Source organism: Thunnus maccoyii, chromosome 17 (assembly GCF_910596095.1).
Source record: "Thunnus maccoyii chromosome 17, fThuMac1.1, whole genome shotgun sequence".
Lineage (NCBI taxonomy): Eukaryota > Metazoa > Chordata > Actinopteri > Scombriformes > Scombridae > Thunnus > Thunnus maccoyii.
In genome coordinates, this window is record NC_056549.1 from 22,181,687 (window position 1) to 22,201,273 (window position 19,587).

The 19,587-nt window shown below is 38.0% G+C and overlaps 1 protein-coding gene across 4 annotated transcripts in view; it reads right to left on the minus strand.

Moving 5' to 3' along the window:
• Nucleotides 1–2,159: 2,159 nt before the first annotated feature.
• rgs6 (regulator of G protein signaling 6) overlaps nucleotides 2,160–19,587 on the minus strand; it is an 89,377-nt gene continuing 71,949 nt past the window's right edge. For all 4 annotated transcript variants that reach the window (XM_042389967.1, XM_042389966.1, XM_042389968.1 and 1 more), the window contains 13 exons: nucleotides 19,512–19,563; nucleotides 17,747–17,811; nucleotides 17,407–17,483; nucleotides 15,975–16,056; nucleotides 15,707–15,781; nucleotides 15,135–15,239; nucleotides 14,553–14,614; nucleotides 11,172–11,282; nucleotides 9,619–9,744; nucleotides 6,352–6,538; nucleotides 4,977–5,066; nucleotides 4,081–4,134; nucleotides 2,160–3,021 (listed from right to left, as the gene is read on the minus strand). In XM_042389967.1, the coding sequence (XP_042245901.1) occupies nucleotides 2,971–3,021; nucleotides 4,081–4,134; nucleotides 4,977–5,066; nucleotides 6,352–6,538; nucleotides 9,619–9,744; nucleotides 11,172–11,282; nucleotides 14,553–14,614; nucleotides 15,135–15,239; nucleotides 15,707–15,781; nucleotides 15,975–16,056; nucleotides 17,407–17,483; nucleotides 17,747–17,811; nucleotides 19,512–19,563 (1,137 nt within the window). In that variant the 3' untranslated portion in view covers nucleotides 2,160–2,970. The remainder of the gene's footprint in view (nucleotides 3,022–4,080; nucleotides 4,135–4,976; nucleotides 5,067–6,351; nucleotides 6,539–9,618; nucleotides 9,745–11,171; nucleotides 11,283–14,552; nucleotides 14,615–15,134; nucleotides 15,240–15,706; nucleotides 15,782–15,974; nucleotides 16,057–17,406; nucleotides 17,484–17,746; nucleotides 17,812–19,511; nucleotides 19,564–19,587) is intronic.

Genomic DNA, 19,587 nt, shown 5'->3' on the forward strand with positions numbered 1-19,587 from the left:
AAGGTTTCTGCAGGTTGTTCTGCATGGTGTGACTGAAGATATTTAATCAGTGGATTATACAAAAATATATTTCTTGATAGCATCACACAAATTGTCCTGTCCTTTTTTAAACAGATAATGTTGAAATGAATTCTTGGAAATTTTGGAGGATATTTTTGGATTAATAAATATATATATATATAATAATTGATTCCATCAATAAATGTTCCAGGTCAAAATTCTGATTGAGGATCAAGATTCATAAGATTGATTATTAATAAAGACAAAATTTTGAGGAAAAAACAGAAGGCGCTGTTAATTGCTAATTCCACCAGGTGGTGCTATTGCAACAGTTTTCACAGTTATTGTCACGTTATAGAGAGACTTCATCCACATACATTAAGACTGCCAAAAGGTCTGTATGAGGGTAACTGCCCACTAAAATGGATTGTTTAGGATTTATGCTTCAAGCATAAATCCTAAACAGCTACAGGCTGATTTTCATAGCATTCTTGTAATATGTGATGTGGTTGGTTATTTTGATTTATAAGTTATTTTTTTTCCATAGAGACTTATCTCAACTAAAAGGATAGGAGTCTTTTTCATTGATGACCAGAATCAAACTTTACCCGCCAATAGTGTTCGAAGATAGAAAACTATGCATTTATTTATGTTTTATGTCCTGATCTTGTTCATTAACAATTTGAATCTAGTTTATTTAAGTTGCTTTGCACATGTGTTTTTGTTGTGTTGGGTGACCAGTCCTCTTTTCAGATTTTTTTTTTTGTCACCTACCCTTTTCTCCACACACCACTGTTCTTTGTTGATCTTGTGGTCCTTCATTCTTGCCCTTGGTTCTTCTGCTGGGTTCTTCCCCCATAGATATAGATCTTCAGTGCTGATGAACATGCAGAACTAGAGACAGAAGATCATACTGAAGGGAGACTCTACGGAAAATTCACATAAATTTAGAAATCTATACATACTATACATACATTTTTCACTTCTTGAGTCTGAATTACTCTCACACTGGCAAAATGACAAATGACGTCATTTGTCATTTTGCCGGATTTAGAAATACAAACATGTGGACTAAAGCAGTATAGAAAATGTAAAGGGACAAAGTCGAGAGTCAGACTTTATGTTGATTGTTATGAATCTGATCGACATTAAGATCCAGCTAATGTTCTCACTTGAACAGAACTATTTTAATGCTCCTTGTTCTATACAGTAACCACACATTTTTCTTTTAGGTCAGTTTCAGTCTAATGGACCTGCTACTTGCCATCTTCCTTTAGTTAGATAATATTTCTTCTTTCTACTGTGTCCCAGTTGGCACAAACTGACATTCACTAGCACCTGCATTTCATTTGCACTAGAGGGCAGTATGTGACCATATAGAGCAAAGATGTACCTGTTAAATGGGGCTGCATTCAAAGTCCAAAAGCTGGTGATTGGCTCCATTACCTGAGGATTCTTCTGGAAATTTGATGCTAAAATATGACAGTGTTCAAATCACTGTTGTCAGGTTTGATGGTACAAACTCTTGAAAAGTGAAATACTCCAGTTTTCCCAGATTTATGTGTCAGCTCATGGTGGAAGTCTATGGAAACAAATGAAAAAATGGGCCAAATCCTTTTATTTATTGTGCATTCCTCTTTTATTATCATGGTCTTCTTTACATAAGATGAAGAATGTTTAGAGGTCAGCCCACTATAAACCTTGTGGCTGCCCGAAGTGGAATGTTCAGAAGATAGAATAAAGCCTAACAACATATCAACTCACTCGATTAAAGTAAAACACCTGTTTTTGTAAAATGATGAGTTTGTCCTTAGCTCTTTACAACAACAAGATTTCACCTGTCTGCTCAGAACAGTTGTTACAAGGCTTTGATCAATGTTTGCTAAACATACACATTGTGCGTACAGTGGTAATCCATGAAATTCTTTTCTTAGATTATGTGAGATAATCTGTGAAACTGATATACAGTAGATATTTATTTTTTGCCAGTACTTAGAAGCTTTTGTTGGATTTTCTGTCTGTTTGCATTGATGACACTTGTTGTCTTTTCAGCCATTGAAAACACATAACATAATTTAAAAAAATTATTTCCTGTTTACCTGTTTTCCAGGAAAGACCTACTGTACCAGAGCGGGTCAAGGTGTTCAGAGAATAACGTATAAAAGCTTCCAATTGTTGTTTTAATCAGTCTGTAATGAGCATAAAAAAAACAGACATTAGCTTCTACGATTAGTACATAAAATGTAAACACACTAACCAACTAAACCAATAATGAACATACAGAGGTTAATCTTGTGTCATCACACAATAAGTTGATCTAAAAGCTCATTTACTAAAAAGTTGGCGTACTACTCCACCTTTACCACCATTAGAAGTAGGCAGTCTGACTGCAATCATTGTGAATAGTGAGCAAATGTTCAGTTCAAGAGTGTGGATGTTTACTGTAAATCCCTCTATCCCTATTTCCCTTATATCATCCTAGTGAGTGATGTGAGATTAAACGGCTAGCTACGGCATTAATCTAAGTCTCGTTTTGACATCAGTCAAGGCATTCAAGCATTCCATTGTTTATATCACTGAAAGTAAAGTGATAGCCTGGTGCAGCTACCATATTAACATGAGTGTAGATAGTAGAGAGAAACAGCAAAGCCTGGCATGTTGCAGGCTTTTGAGTAGAAACCTCCTAAGAAGAGTAGCATTGTTTATGCTCTATGCTGCGACAGCACTGTCCTGGTGTCAGGTCTGGTGACTTATTGCATGCTGTCGGTCCTCTTGAACTGATCTGAGGTGAGTTTTAAACGTGGTGGCGGTCCAGTCCAGTCCAGTCCAGTCCAGCAGTCTAGGCTTGTTTGGTGCCCTCACCCGCCTCCCACAGCCCCACCCAAACAACCCAGTGTCCTTTTCCACCTGCTCCCCAGGGGTAAGCAGCTCTTCTGGGTATGGTTCCTCCTACTCTTAATCCAGGCCTTGTCAGGACGACTGCATGAGGCCCGTCAGCCGTTTGCCCGTCAGTGACTTGCCCTGGGAGGAAGCAGAGAGCAAGAGAGGTGAAGGTGACAGCTGTCAAAGTGCCATTAAGTTAAAAGCTTTCTTGAGGATTTAGAAAGAGCAGTGTGGGAGGAAAAATGGATGAGAAGAGAGACCCGGCCTGCAAAAAATGTAGAAAAACTGAAAGTAGTGATGGACATTAAGAGATGATAGTCAATAAATGAATAAAGAAACCAAACAGTGGACTACAAGCTAGATACATTAAGTGTAGTAAGACTTACATGACACATTTTTACTGCTTCTAATCATTGATGCTCAGATTCAGTGGTTTACTATAGTGGTTGCAAGTCAGCATACACAAAAGCTTTAGGTGTTGGGGTGAAAGAAATAATACTTGGCAACTGTCATAGCTTTGATGAAGCAAAACAAACAAAACTTCTGACATATGAACTTAATGAAGCCAGTGGAGCATAAAGATGCTTATTTAGCATGAATTTTACATTTTAAAAGACTAATTTTAAGCATTTATCTTGAATCATCTTATTCAGTACTCATGCAAGCAATTCTTTGTTTACGGTTATAAAGCTGGACAAATTAATTAGTGCAATAAACAACTTGTTCCCCTCATTCAGCTAATCGTCAGACCATTTGTTAAAACCAATAGAGAACAAGAACATCTCCCCACAGGGAAGAAGCCAAAGTACAGCAGCAATAAGATTTAAAGTCAGTGGAAATGTTTGAATTACTGAACACAGGCAGTAATTACTTAGCAAGTTTTGCAAGTACAAATTGATCTGTTAGTTTTAATGATTATAGCAGTGAAAGTGAACAAAAATAGCCAAAATGGGCCAGAAAAGGCTTCATGACTAATACAGTAATATAAAATCAGTCTGATCATTTATCTTAAAGAAGCTGTAACACTTTGTTCTCCTCATTGCTCTGGTTTTGCTCCCATAAAAATCGCAGAGTGGATCCAAAGTTTTGTTGGGATGTGACATGGCAGTAGTGCACGTTATAACCCATCATAGAAAGCTCAGGCTTTAATGAATGCACTTTTAAGAGTTCAAAGCAAAAAGGCAACGGGACACTCACCACACTCCGAGTGAACTTCTCCAGGGAGGTACGTCGCCCCTGCTCCGTTTCAGGCTGGAGGAGGAGAATCCATGTAAGTCAAAGAGAAAGTAAAAAGAGGGAAAAAAACATTTCAGTGTTCAAAGCTAATATATTCACATACATCTCACACACATCACATCTCAAATTTGTTCACATTTAAGGCTGAATTCACCAAAATTACAAAAAAAAAACAAAACAGCATTTTTCATAGGAGTACTGTTCTGTATATTTGCTGTGGCCATTTGGAAAGATACAGGGAAAAAGCAGCATGCGCACACACTGGGCCATAACTCCCAAAGCCTTTTTGGCTGACTGAAAAAGGCAACATTTCAACCCTACCAGGTCTTCATCAGGCGGTGTTGAAACATTGCCTTTTTCAGTCAGTAATAAAAAGACTTATGCTATGGGATGTACACACACCATCTCTTTGCTGTCTTGGGAAATACAACATGTAATGTTCAACTTTGCATTCTAAAATTGGTCTACAGAAGTTGTTAATTGAGATCATTTAAATTAACAGAGAAACTATTGTGTGGCCTTTCATGTCTCACAGCCAGGTGAAACACATATAGCAAACTTGACCATTAAATAACAAAGAAAACATCTGCTGTCGATCACCACAAGAGCAGCATACAGCCACTGCCATTATTCTGAGCACAGTGATTTTCTGAGCACTTCTACTTCATGGTTAGATACCACAAGAAGTAAGATTATTTTATTTAGGTGAATCAACCCTTTAAGGCATATCATTGACATCCCTTTACAAAGCGACTTACTACATTGCTAATGCTACATGAAATGATACCATTACATTCTGTATGTACCCTGATATTGACCCATGGGATGATGTCAAACAGAAACACACACACACATACTTTCTTCCGTGCCATCAGCAGGTCCTGGTAGACGTTGGAGCGCAGGAAGCGCGTATAGCTGTCACTTTTCATCAGCTTGTAGATGTGGTCCTGAATGAACAGATAGGAGGAAAAACATAGAGTAAGAAACAGGAGGAGAAAAGGTTTAAAATGTTCACCGAATTGAGAGCGAGTGTAGTTCTCATCAATGTGGGTCAGTGCAAATGATGTATGAATCCTGCAGTGGAAACTCAGAGTAAACTAAACAAGGCAGTCACTCAGGGAGAAAGATGGCTGAAGTTCACTGGCAACCACTGTAACTGACAGGAGAAATCCTTTCTTTATTTGACTCTTCCCTTTTAAGCCTGTAACCGGAGAGGAAATTTGATAGACACCCCACCCCCCCTAAATCTTATCCATCTCCCAGTGAGGCGTATATTCTCTAGAAATCACTCCACAATATAAACCCATTAGTTGATATTGGTGAAGCGTGTGAGAAAGACAAATGGGGCAGACAACAGTGTGGGATAGAGTTTCTGAAGAGGGAGCTCTGACACTGATCACCTGAAGAGATATAAATTAAAAGGGAGATAAAATCGCTCTGCACAGCACAGAATATGAGCCTTGCAGTGAGAGAGAGGGTGGGGAAACATGATATCTGTTATTATATTTCTACGTATATTTATGGCAACTAATGAAAGTAATGCATTTTAGTAGCCTATTGTTTGTGATAAAATGAATAGTTGCTGGCAGTACTGTAGGTATGGAGAAGTTCACTCTTTAGCCAGTGTATATTAAAAGGCAGCAGGTGTATTATTTATGTGTATTATTGAATTTCAGTTTGGCCTGATGAGTTAACCTTTCAGCTGTCAGGAGGGGGAAAATTGGATGTTTGGCTCTACCCCCCTGGCATTTTGAGTACACAGACTATTTTCTCTTGTTTGAATGTAATTTATAAAAATGTGTGTGTGTGTTTTTTTTTAAATGCCAGTTGTAGATACTGTTAGTTCTATGTGTATGTACTAATGGGATTTTAAAGGCGTTTCAGTCACTTTTTCCCCAATTTTGTTGTGAGATGTTTCATTAAAATGGGGAATGTTAAACCTGTCGTCCCTGTAGGGTTTGTGTTGGGTCAAAAGCAAAGTGAAAAATACTTATCATAATTAATCAAATATCATTATTATTATACTACGTTAGAGGCCCATTTGATGAGAAAATGGACAAGGTTGACTGGTTTTTATGACTGATTTCACAACAAAATATACACAGAATAGCAATCTAGTTTGGAGTGTTCATGTATTATGTGATGTGAAACAATTTACCGAGGGTTCTGATTTCAGATGCAGTATATTCAGCCACTACTCTCCCTTTCTTCCCACATCTTGTATTTTCCTACCTGTGCATCCTCATAGCTGTATCGTCCGGGGTCTTTCAGGTTCTGGCTCGTGCGTTCGTAGCTGTGAGAGTCCAGATTGATAGAGCTGGGCGCTCCCTCGGCCAGAAACTCTGTCCAGATATCCTGCGCTCTCTGTGCCACTTCCTGTTGCGGCATCCTCTTCAGGTCCTGCACTGCCAGCCAAAACCTGCATATGTACAAATCAAAGCACCTCAGATGATGGTTTGACTTCAAGAGTGAACAACCACAAGATCCACATGCAGTACCAATGCACAGAATTTATTTTTCAGTGGTTATTTATTCTTAATCTGTAGTAAATTATGCACTTTCACACTACAGAAATTAACCGTCTTTTATCTCTTTAAGATTGAGTAAAAAGCATTTTTCTTAGAGATGATCCAAAAATCTGACATTTGTGAAGTGGTCTGACTGATTATGTCATACAGACACTGATGATTCATTGTTACTAAATTACTAAAACAACTGAAACTTCATTGTCGCACTCATTTGAAAAAAACAAAAAAACATACAATTTTAGGATTTTATAAGAGAATGAATGAGTGGTTAAGAGGGACATCTTTTAAAAAGCAGAGACACAAATTATGTGGAATTCATATATATGCAATATGTTCTTGTGCACTGACAGAATTGTATATATTCTCGTACAGACTTGAGGATTCTGGCGCTTCTGCTTTATACACAGGAGAGGAAGCCAGTAAATAGAGGTGAGACAAACACAAAACATGATTTGAATCTTCAATGCTGCAGGCTCCTGCAAAGCAGAATCTACAAAACTATCACCTGAGCAATATCAGGGCATTTGAAGGTTTCAGAAACTGTAAAATCTGAAACATTTTTTAAGGGCAGTTAGATATTTTTAAGACTAAGTCAGCTCATAAAAATGGCAAAATCAATTTAAATTTTAACTTGCCAGTGTGAGTCTGTCTAGTCTAGTATAAGGTAACCAATATGCAGGAAAGCAGGTCATTAACTGTATTAAACACCAGAGGCATTAGAGAGCCACTGGCTGAATGCCCTCAATATTAGTTTGTATATTGATCTGTGGACTGCTTCAGCAATATAGAAAGAAACACCTTCAGGGTCTGTTTTTCCCTCTTACACACACTCTCTCTTCATTTTCACTCGGTCATTTTCTCTGTGTCCCACTCTCTATGTAGTGCCCTTCCAAAAGCTCCTTCATAAAAGCAAAAGCAATTAAAGGTCCAGAAGAAATGAACAAGAGAGTAGGAGAGATAGGGACGAGAGGACCGGTGGGTGCGAGTGTGTTTGTGTGTTATCTCCTTTTGTAGCTCATAGGTATCAACAACCTCCATGCTATTTCTCACAGTTCATTCCCAGACTCTGTGATTCCTAACAGGTCTCTCCTCCTCTCTCTGGCTTTTAGAGTTGCTCTCTGTCTCTCTTCCTCTCACAAAAACACCCACTCATTGCCTCTCTGGTTCATTTAAGGGATAATGCCCGATGAGGTGTCCATTATCAGGAATTAATGGACAACGGGGAGGCCAGAACCGTCCAACGTGCAGCGGAGGACAGTTCTGGCCTCCCCGTTGTCCATTAATTCCTGATAACAGACACCTGAAAACCAGACACCAGGAAAAAAATAAGACCATTAATTTATATTTTCATGCATTTCACAATCAAAATCTAAAGTTTTTCACAAGCCATGACTCTGTTTCCCGGGTAACACATGAGGGTTTGACTAATACCTGGAGCAATCATTACCATCCTATAATATTTGTAGCTATGTAATGGAAACATTGTTCACTGCTCCAGTAAATAGGACAAACCTTAGATACGACTTGTCACCTGGAGATATTTCTAGCCTTCTCATCTCATAGAACCCTTTGGCTAAGCTATAACACTGCGCACGGTTGACAAACAGTGAGTTAAATATAATTTGATAGTATGTTTAACAACAAGACTAGCTAGCTATCCTGGTGTTAACTCCTTGTGCAGTTTCTCCCTTTTCTTTTAAAATTATTTTTCTTCAGCTGCATGCCGGTCCTCAAAGTTGTCATATTCTTCAAATAGGTTAAAAGAAATGTTGAGATCACTCTTTGTGATAATTAGATGTTAACTTGTTAATGCGTTGCAATAATTTGTAAACGGAGGCTTTGGCCACATGTTGCTATGGTTACTCATTTTAGCCAGTGCATTAATTTAGAACTGTGAATTAATGGACACCCACTTATAAATAGTACCTAATGGCTTTATTAATGGTTAATAAAATAATTACTAATGCCTTAAAGATCAATTATAAGCCATTAACACAAACAACTCTTGGTTTGCCAGATTGTGAAAAATCCTTCCACGACTTTGTAGAAAATGGCTGCAGAGAATCTGAAACAAAGTTACTTATTAAGCATTTATTAACTATTACTAACATTTATTACTGCATTATTACCAAATATAAATAACCATCAGCCAAAGGGGTTTTCCACAAACTAGCAGCCCAAAATAGGTTAAGTAAAAGCTCTACTATCAATGAATTATTAAGACATTTTTGCAACCTACAAACCCTTTATAAAGGTTGACCTATTAGGAAGTGTAACCCTCATTTATTTTCTATTCTATTCATGTACTTATACTGCTTTGTGCTGCTCTTTCCCACCCAGTTTCCCCAGCAGGCTTCACTGAAGCTTCATTTTATCTGATCTTTTGGACTTTCCCCTGCTGTTACTGTAAAAAGAATCCGGCATGTTAATTTGTTCTGAGTGATTAAATCCTTTTCAAGAAACCAGTTGCAGACACATCTTGCTGAGTAAGAGCAATTATACTTGCAAGTAAAAATGCAGCTCACAGCATGTGTTTATGACATTTAGGTGTCTGTGGTTCATTGTGTGTTCAAAGTACCCATATCTAGTATTTTCCAGACAGTGGAACTGGAGGATCTTTCACAAGTAATTATTTTTCCTACTGTACAGCTTACAGTGTGCACGTGGGCTGAAGTGGTAGGTTGGAACAACAGTGATACCAAAGAGAAATCAGTGTTTTTTTTTGTGTGTATTTTCAGAGCAGTGAAAGCTTTTGAATATCTGTTATGCTCACCTCACACAATCTGAAGTGTAAGCACACAAAAGATGTTTGCTGTACAGCTTTAACAGAATCATGTTTCATCTTACTTGGAACTCAGAGAACAGAAGAAAACTTTTCCGTGAAAATACAGTTAATACTGCACCATGTTCCCAAAAATGCTTTCATTTCACTTTAACATAAAAATGATGATGAAGCATCTTATGTGCTCACCGCAGGTTTTCTGAGCTAAACTCTGACTCCAGGAACTTTAGGAAGAGCTCCTGTCCTGCTGGGTCCTTCAGGGCCTCCTCCAGAGAGAAACCCCACTTCTTCACTCGCTGCTGACTGGGCTCTTTACTGAGAGACGAGAGAGGTTTGAGAGAGAGAGAGAGAGAGAGAAAGAGAGAGAGAGGGAGAGAGAGACAGGCACTATAAAACATCCACCTGAAGCTGCTGCAGGTAGGTCAAGATTAAAAAAAGAGATTAGAAGAGATTAAATTACAGGGAAATGGTGGAGAGCATCTCCGTGTTGGAGGGGGTGGGGGTGGGGGGCTGAGAGATGAAGACAGAGGAAGGGATAAGACATTAAAACCTAAAATTCGATTGGCCTCCGAGACGTCTAGAAGGGCTGATGTTGATGTGATATTGGTGTCTGGAAAGCTGCACATTATGACAACGTTCATTTGAAATCCAATCATTTTAATCTCTGCGGGGAATATTTTCTCCTATCCCACAATTAATCAATTCAGCTGAATTATTAAGCTACATTAGGCACAATGATTATACGTCCGCTCTAATTAATTCTAGCATAATTCAGGCAGGCCAGGAGTTCAGAGCATAGTGCAAGTTGTTGAGAGCTGTGGTCGCCCTCTGAAAGAGATAATATTTTAGTTCATTACCTTCATATCTACAACTATTCAATGGACAATCAATACTTTGACATTGTCTTATTGTCTGTAACACATAAACTGAGGTAGGTTATTTGATTAGAATTGATTGAGTAAGCTGAGTGACCTCTGAATTTCCTTCGCTACTTCAGAAAATGGGCTATTACTCAGAATAATTACTTGTAATTATCCACTGCTGCACTCCATAGTGCTGTTAAATCACTGTTGATTCTACCACAGTGACGTGCTTGTGTTTGAGATACTGACAGTCATATCTAAAAAAATGCATCATTTAGTTTAAATAAAATAACACTTTTAGATTTCAATACATCAATAAAAATGTGCTATGCTTGATTGAGATTATTATTGCAGTGTGCAGTGCTCAAGTCTGGCAAATCACATGCACTGTCCAGAAAAGATATTGTTGGGTGAAATGTTTGTCTTTTAAGAATAAGTAAACACACATTCAGTGTCTAATAAACAAATCTTTTCCAGTAGACCTTCAAGCATTTTGGTGTGAGTGAAATGGGATATAATATTGACTGAAGCCTGGTCATTCTTTCAGTTTTACACAGAATTTGTTTTGGTCTGTGAGTAAATACACAAAGAATTTGGCCAAAAAAAAAGACAACAAAAATGTGATTACTTCCAATAGCACAACATGTGTGGAAGATTTTCTGCATGTGTTGGTAATTAAAAAAGAATCAGCAAACTGTTTATTCAAAAACACCATGGTTAGTGTGTAGAAAATACAGAATCACTGCATGTTATAAATATTGTGTCCGTTCTGTAACTTGTATTTGAATCGGATATGTGACTTGCCAGTTAGAGTCCATGAAATGAAGAAAATGTTCACCAGCTGTGAAAGTGAAGCTGCTGTGCGTTGTAGTTTTATACCTGGCCTCCAGATCCCAGAGGGAGGGGTCGTCACTGGTCCATGGGTTGGACGGTTCTAGTGCCGTCAGAAAAGGGTCATACTCCATGAACTGCTCGATGTAGCTTATCAGACTGACAGATACACACAGAGAACAGAAGAGGTTAAGGTCAAAAAGTTTACACCCAGTGTTTAACAGTGACATTTTAAGCATGTGTCTCAATGAAATTATTATTTACTCTGTTTACACCTGTGAATTGTGAGTAAATCTTCAGGAGTAGATTAAGTAAATTATGAAAAAAACAAACCAGAATGTCTGTTCTGATCAATTTCACCAAAACTCAGATGTGAACCTCCATCTTTTCTTTGTCAGCCTGAGCCTAACTCACTCTCCAGCTGACACACAGCAAGCTGGAAATGTTTTATTGCTCACAAATTAAACAATTATACAAAAAATTGTACTAACACATTATTGTTTCTTTCCCATAACATGTCAGCCATTGTAGAATTCCTTCATCACACCTGTACTGCTGCTACACTACATTAAGTACTAAAATAATATCTCATATCTTCAAGTTGTTAAGAGGACAGCTAAGTTTAAATTTGTTCTGGGACTAGAACAAATTAGAAAAGTCATTACATTAAAAACAACACTTTCTCTTTTTTGGGCCTACAAGTGGAATTAGTTTAAAACAGCTTTATTTTATATTTAAACTAGAATATAGCTTCTAATTGCTCAATCAAATAGCTTTTAATGCACATGCTATTGGACTGGAGAACATCATCTATATCATGTGTGCTATGCTTATTTTGGTAATTACATGCAATGCTTTTTAAATGAACGATATCAAACATTAAAATGTTCATAGTTTAGTTGGACCATTTATTAGGTGTCAGGAAAACACCTTTAAGAGGTGTAGTCATTTAGGGGTTTGGACCAAAAGAAACCAAAGACAAACAAAGGCTTTAATTCAACCCTACAGAACAACACCAGAAACTAACAAATGGCACCCAACTCTAAATGTTCTCACACTAACAGCAACAGAAACCAACTGATCATTCAACCAAGAAATTAGACTCAAATTAATGCTCAACTAAAGAGTAGATGTCAAACAAATGGATGAATTAATGGATAAAAAATACGGACCAAGGCATGCAGAAGTTTTGAGACTGAGCTCATTTAATGATCAGACCAAACATATGTGAAAAAATTTCAAGTCCTCTCAGAAGAATACAATGTCTCAGAGAAGAGTTCAGAGAGATTCATCCTTTGCCAAACGACTCTGCACTCCCATGTAAAGGACAGTCGTATACAACAGACAAGGAGAGAATCAGGACCATGGACAGAGGCAGCATGAACAGAATCCTTTTCAACCTGAACTCTGTGTGCTTGTTTAAGTGGTTATACTCAATGCTTTTTGAAATGTTCAAACATTTGGTAGCATCAAAGTCATTTTGTGAGCACAAAATAAACTCAAGTAGTCATTTTGTGCCGGTTAAATATTTAAGCACACACAGAAACATTCAAAAGTGTAGAATCAAAATGAATGAGCAGTACACATTTCTTTGCTTGCTATTGCCAAAGCTGTGTACTTAAGCAATTTGCATTCCTTGTAGGCAACCCACGCATCAGACCACAGAAAAATCTACTTGAACAGGAAGGAAGTGTCACTCTGTGACAGCCTGCTTTTTATGGTGCAGTGAGTATCATCAAGCCGCTTATGACAATCAGCTATTTTATTTGTCTAAAAGACGTGATTATGAAAAAAATATCAATCAGACACTCAGGCGTGGTTGAAATCCACTGAATCTAATGCACCAGAATGTGCTAAAACAGCTGTAGGAAACTGTAAAAACACCAGTTCAAACTGGTGTTGAATGAAATCAGGATTTTGTGCTCAAATGAGTTTGGAGTTTGTTCTGTTTTCACTCAATATGTTTGTCAAAGATGAACTTGCATATCAATATCAACAAACTGTACACCCACATGTTAGGAAGTTTTTTTTTCTTTCTCCCATGTAGTGGCTTAGTCAACACATTTAATACACATTTTGTTCAGCAACAGCAATTCAATATTACTGTAACAGCTGAAGCTTTGACAAACAACCTTCCAACCTACAGTATAGTTAGTATATGTTTACTGACCCAAAAAGAGATCATATTTGACAAATTATTCCTAATGAGAAGTGATTAAAGAAATACGTTTATGATGCTAGTCGTTCTGAATGTTGTCGTCTAACATGATCGATGTTGTATGCCACGTTGTTTCATGCATTGTTTTGGTTAATGCCTGAAACTTTCTGCTCGATGGAGCACCAATTAAACTCAGTTCCATGCGTAAAGTCAGGAGGTTAAAGGGTCAGGGAGGCAGAGCAGCGGAGCAGTGGAGCAGCCAGCAGTAATCACAGTTTTTCTGCTCTGCTGGGAAGTAATGGCTGTCCTGACTGACTGAGCAGAGGATGGAACTGACAGGCAAGTAAACACCACAGTTTGTCAGCTGCACAGCAGGGATAGGCGATAGCAGTACATACATGCACACATATGCTTTTATGTCTCTCTTGTGGCACACAGCAGGTGGATGAAAACAAGAGCATATGTACAGTGTAATGCAATGCAATAGCCCCACAATGAATGGAACATTTGTGAAACTTACAACCATAGAGCATCTTCTGCTTTTATTCCCTTGACCAACTGTTTGTCCTGACCTTAACCATTTCTCCTTGAACATCACACACTGGAAAACTCTTCATCTTATCAAGCCAGTTTAGGTAAGTCTGTAATTTGATTCTTAAAGTTTTATTTTCTTAAAAGTGATACAATAGATGTTTTCGTCCATTTCAAAAAATAAAGTTTTAAGACTTTAAAATTACATTTTTTAATCACAGATGTAGAAGTTTTGATCTTATCCCCTCACTTCAACCATCCTTTCCTTGGATACCAGACCCGATTTTGTAATATTAGTTTAGCTGTCCTTATTTTCTTTTTTCCATTAACTGCCACATAGATGGGAGTGACATTCATGACACGCATGTTGAGTGACATATGCCAGCCTGCCCTAGGCCCCCTATTCCAAATTACCAAACCAATGGGGGAAGAATCTAAGAACAACAACAACAACAAGTACTCTTTTTTCATTCTTTCCATCCATTTCCTTGCCAAACTGAAACCAGATGGGGTGTCAAAATCAAAATTACCTCCATCTGCCACTGCTCGAGTACAGATACAGTAAAAGGGGAGTCAAGTTTTTCTGATTATAGATGGTCAAAGAGAGCGCAGCAGATGGGAAGGCAGTCAGGCAGACTTTCTATGAGAATATCTGATGCCCCCTTCTTGACTGACAAGATAAAGATTGGACATTCTTTTTGGAAAGTGCAGTAGTTTTGGTGCAAAGCGGTTTCAATTACCTTTCAGCAACTTTAGACATCTTCATACAGTGACGATCTAGCTGGGTGTTCAGGAATAAGATCTGAAAGAGGAGAAAAGAAAAGTTACTGTTTGTTTATGCAGGTTTTTGTTAGACAGCAATAAAAATAACGGCATATAATGTGTCTTGAATTGTTTTAAATATCACTTTATGAGTGTCGAACTACAGCAAACTAATATATAAACAAGCGAGACCATGGTTGAGTTAATTGGCAGCTTCTATCTCAGTCTGTGGTATTGTTTGTGCATCTGTTTCTTCTAATTAAGACCTATTTTCCCATTACCATGTTGCTTCACGTTGCCGTTGGTTGTCTGTCTCCCTTTCTGATTTTTCATTAACCTTTCAGTCTGTTCACCATCTGCCACTGTCAGAAACTTTTTTTTTTACTAAATTTGACCTGGTTGATAGTCTTCTCTGTGGTGGTTCTGTAGCAATTAAATCAAATTCTGGTGAACTAAACATCATACTGCACAGCATAAACATGGAGGGATTTTTAATGTGATTTCATCATTTTGGACAAACTGTTTCACAAAACATTATGTGGGACTGTTTTGTACTGTACCTCTTTCTCCACATCCTCCTTGGTGCCTTTTCGGCTGCAGTGGTGCGAGGGAGTATGTATGGGACTCTGACACTGTGTTCCCTCCTCCACCAAACCGTACACTGACTGAGCAGTTTGAAGATGATGAGAGAGGAGTAGAGGGAGAGGTAATAGAGAAATAGAATGTGTACTTATTATTTTCTTGCAGTGAAGATAAGGCATAAGAAGAGCTGCCAAGAAAGCCACAGAGCATTCTGGTGTAAAATTAAAGGGATAAATTTCACTATTTCAAAAGCCGCCACAAAATGATTGCTTGCATGCAAATTAATCTCATTATAGAACAAGTGTTTATATTATTATGTTATTTGTCGACTCATGTCTACTGATTTAAATTGAAGCCTAAATTTGTAGTGTGAATTTTTCCATTGGTATATGCTGTTGTGAAAGGAGTTACAGGAGATTATGTTTTACAAGACTAATAGAGAAAAAGGAAACAGTTTTTTTTTTATTTTCAAATAACAGAATACTACTACTGCAGAATAATAAGTACTTCACAAAGTTTGGTGTCACACCCTTGTCATCAGAGCAAATACCTTCTTAACTCTATGAGGATTCTTCATGCGTCTACATTTCCTGATGTCCATCTCTGTGGTGTTAACACATCCAGGCTGAGGAAAACATGAACTTAAAGCATTACTGCAGTTGACATTTGATTATTTTAATATTTTCTTTTAAGGTATGTGTGACTTATTTTACAGTAAACCCAAAGAGAGCAGTGGAAAGACAGAAAAGTCAAAGATCATGGATGGAAGATAAGGTGGGCGGCTACAATCTCACATGTACAGACAGACAGAGGCTTACCACAGGTCTATGGACGTCCCAGAAGGCTCTCTCCTGGCTGTCGAGGATCTTCCTCTCAGTTTTATCTTTTTTCCTGTCGATCCTGCAGATGAGATCAGTCAGTGTGAGAAATATAGCATACGGCTTTCCTGGTATTAGTATTAGATTGAAGATGGAAGGATAAGGCGGTGAAAGATAATATGGAGATTATAAAGTCCAGGGTGTCCATCAGGTTTTAACAATACTGAAGTGTTTGGTATGCTCACTGCACACACCATGTCCCCTTTAGACGTGTGCAATCTCCGCAACCACTGATGTATACAGTACATGCTGCATACTGGAGTTGTCATTGCGCTCCAACACTGTGATTGGCAGTTTGGCCAAATCTATAGTAAGCACATCTGAGACCCACTGACAAGGTCGACGGAAAAACAGAAAAAACAGATGATTCCTCTGTACAATCCTTTTCATTTGGTGCCATTTAAATATCTACCAGTGTCTTTACTCTATTCATAATGTATCTTCACAGATTGGCATCCTTAGAGATGTAACAATAAACCTGTGTTACCACATTGTGACCAGTATACTGTACATCTCAGTGTTTACTTATTTCTTAGAGTGGACCTCCAAATTTTCACCCATTGAGAAGCGGGGTGGCTGTGGCTCAGGTGGTAAAGAGGAATACCCATTTCAATACAGTTCAATACCTGAATCTTCCTGTCCACATGTCCAGGTGTTCTCGAGCAAGACACTGAGCCCTAAATTGCTCCATGTTTGTGTCTTGCAGATGTGAAAAAAGACAAGTCACTCCGGGCAAAAGTGTCAATAAATAATACACTGAAAAATCAAGAATGTATTACCTGGACAAAATGATATTGTTCTGTGTGACAACCAAAAAAGGAGCCACATGCAGTTGGCATTAGTGCAATGTTTACCAAAAAAATCCTGCAGGGGTCTTAATATTTTGTGTCTGTTTTTAAAGATTTTGGGATCATGTTCTCACTTCAACATATTATCCCTTGAATTCAGTGTGATTTATACTGAAGATCCTTAAATAAATAAAATCGAACCAACTAATAAGGCTTCAGTAAAGGCTGATGACAACTTGAAGCAGTGCAGGTATCCATCATTCCTTCCTTTGTACCTCTTCTGTCTCCATTTTCTATATGTCCCAAAAGTCTATCATTGCCGGTGTAAAAAATGATTTATGATGTCAACTACCCCAGAAACATAAACCAGTAGAACCCACAGTGCCCCACTCACACTGGATAGGTAATCATATGAAACTCATACTCACATAACAGGAGGGTTAATGGAGTCTGTCAGAGACATTGTTTATGATATGGGATGTCACATTGAGATTGTATTGTACTTCGTTCTGTACTTAGGTGTGAATGGCATCAGTGGCTGCATTGTAGTTTCATGTGTTGCCATGGTAACAGAGCACACTTACTTGACCTGGGCCTCAGCCTGCATGTAGATGAACTCCCACTTTCTGGCAAAGGCTCTCTGCAGCCTGGCTAGGTTCTCCTGTTAGAGAGAAAATAGAGATACAAATAGAGTTTTTTTATGATCACAAATCTCCAAGGAAAGAACACTAATAACAGTAATTAAAATTAAATCTTAAGCCATGCCACAGTTTTAAAATTAAATCTGCACCGAAATGCAATTCACATCTCATATCATCACAGATACACAAGTCTGACCTTTAAGAGGTTGTGTTTTCTGGCCCAAGCTTGACACACAGATCAATACTAACAAGTAATAGGTTTGAGCAACAGTCCGGCACTCACCGCCTCATAATCTGCCAGCTCCAGCCTTGTCTTATTCTGCATGGTCCGCTTGCACAGGTAAATAGCTGAGAGGGAGACAGAGAGAATCCACGACAAGGATTTATCAGTACACACCTCCTCCTCTCTCCATTCATCCACTCATCCATGCATCTCTCATCCCCTATGCCTCACCTATCCTCATCTCCCATGGTATGAGTGTATAATCAGTTTCGGAGGCCGCCTGTCCACCTATCTGTTGCTTTAGGATTATGAGTTGTAGTGTGAAGAGGCACTGAGCCCTAAACTTCAGCCATGGCTGCCTCTGTGACAAGATGAAGGGACAGGAAGTGGAACGGCAACTGACTAATCCCGTCAGCCGGTCTTTACAGTGGAGGGTACAAGTTGTGCTGCACTGCTCAATGCGAAGTTATTTGTATTTATATTCAGGTATAACTTGACATGCTGTGTTCACTATGACAGGTAGGGTTTTATTATTATGTGCTCCATTATACTGTGCCACACTGAAACCCAGAATGATGAAATAATCTTTCTTGTTAGCAACTCTTCAGCAGGATGAACCACTAGACTTTATTAAAACAATTCATTCAGCCTTTGTAAGGTACAAAAATATTATTGCACAGTTAACCAATTACATGGCATTTAATTGTAAGTTTGTCACACAGTTTTTAGGTGGGATCAAGTAGAAATAGCCAAACATGTTAGACAACGACCACATGACATCCAGATGGTCAGAATTAGGTATTGGTCTATACCTACTGTGAAATATGTGTGATTTTTTTTTTTTTAACCGTTTTATAGCATCACCTACAAGTCACCATTAGATTGTGCAAGTAGTGGAAATTGAGACAATTATCTACAGGACACTTATTTCCATAGAAGAAAAAGACATTGTGGGAGTTTAATAACAGTAAGCTCTTTGGTAAGCTGTAAATTACAGGTTTGCGCACAAGAATTTATACTTTATCTATTTTGCATATTGCTCAGTGAAGACAAACTAAACAGTTTGTAAATATATTTTCCAAAGTGTCATTTCAGGATATGATGGTAGAGAAGTAAATCATATACACCTGATGAATGTGATCAATTGTATGATGCTGATTTTGAAAGTTTGCCTCATAAACCTTTGCTGTGAATTTAATCTACAAACCGAATGCACCAAAACAATTTATGGACAGTAGGAACATTTTAACCATCAAGTGGAATGTAAATTCTGTTTAAAACAAATAGAGAAAGTGATTTTTGTATGTCAGAGATCTGATCTTGATAATAATCAACAGCTCTATCAACCCTCTCTCAGCACTAGTCTTTTTGTGCCATGCAGCAGTACTACATATTACAGTACTATTAAACATTGTTCTCTGAACCAAAACAGAGTAGGGATTAAGATACTCAATTGAATGACCAAGTACTGCTCCTTAAAACATGGAAGACATGTTGTTCACCTAGAAGCTGTGAAGGAGTTTCACTCACTCCCTCACCATCAAGTGAAAGCACCTATCTATTAGTTTATTCTTCTTATATATACACTGGAAGTATATATAAGTTATGTTAGGGAATAGGGATACTTACTTTTCTTTACCCAAGATAACAGCATCTTATGGCTGTATATGAATATTGATTTACATTGATGTTCTGATGTGTTTTTGTCTTTCTTTGCTTCATCAAATTGTAAAAGTCAGTGAAATAATAACTACTTCTTAAATAAAATACCTAAATCAGAAAATAAGAACAACAAAATGTCAAGATATCTTGTTTATACTCTTACCATAGTCAGTGTTCTCCGGCTCCCAACAGTTGGACGGCCAGAAATACGGTGCCTGAGGGGGAACAAAGTGAGATGA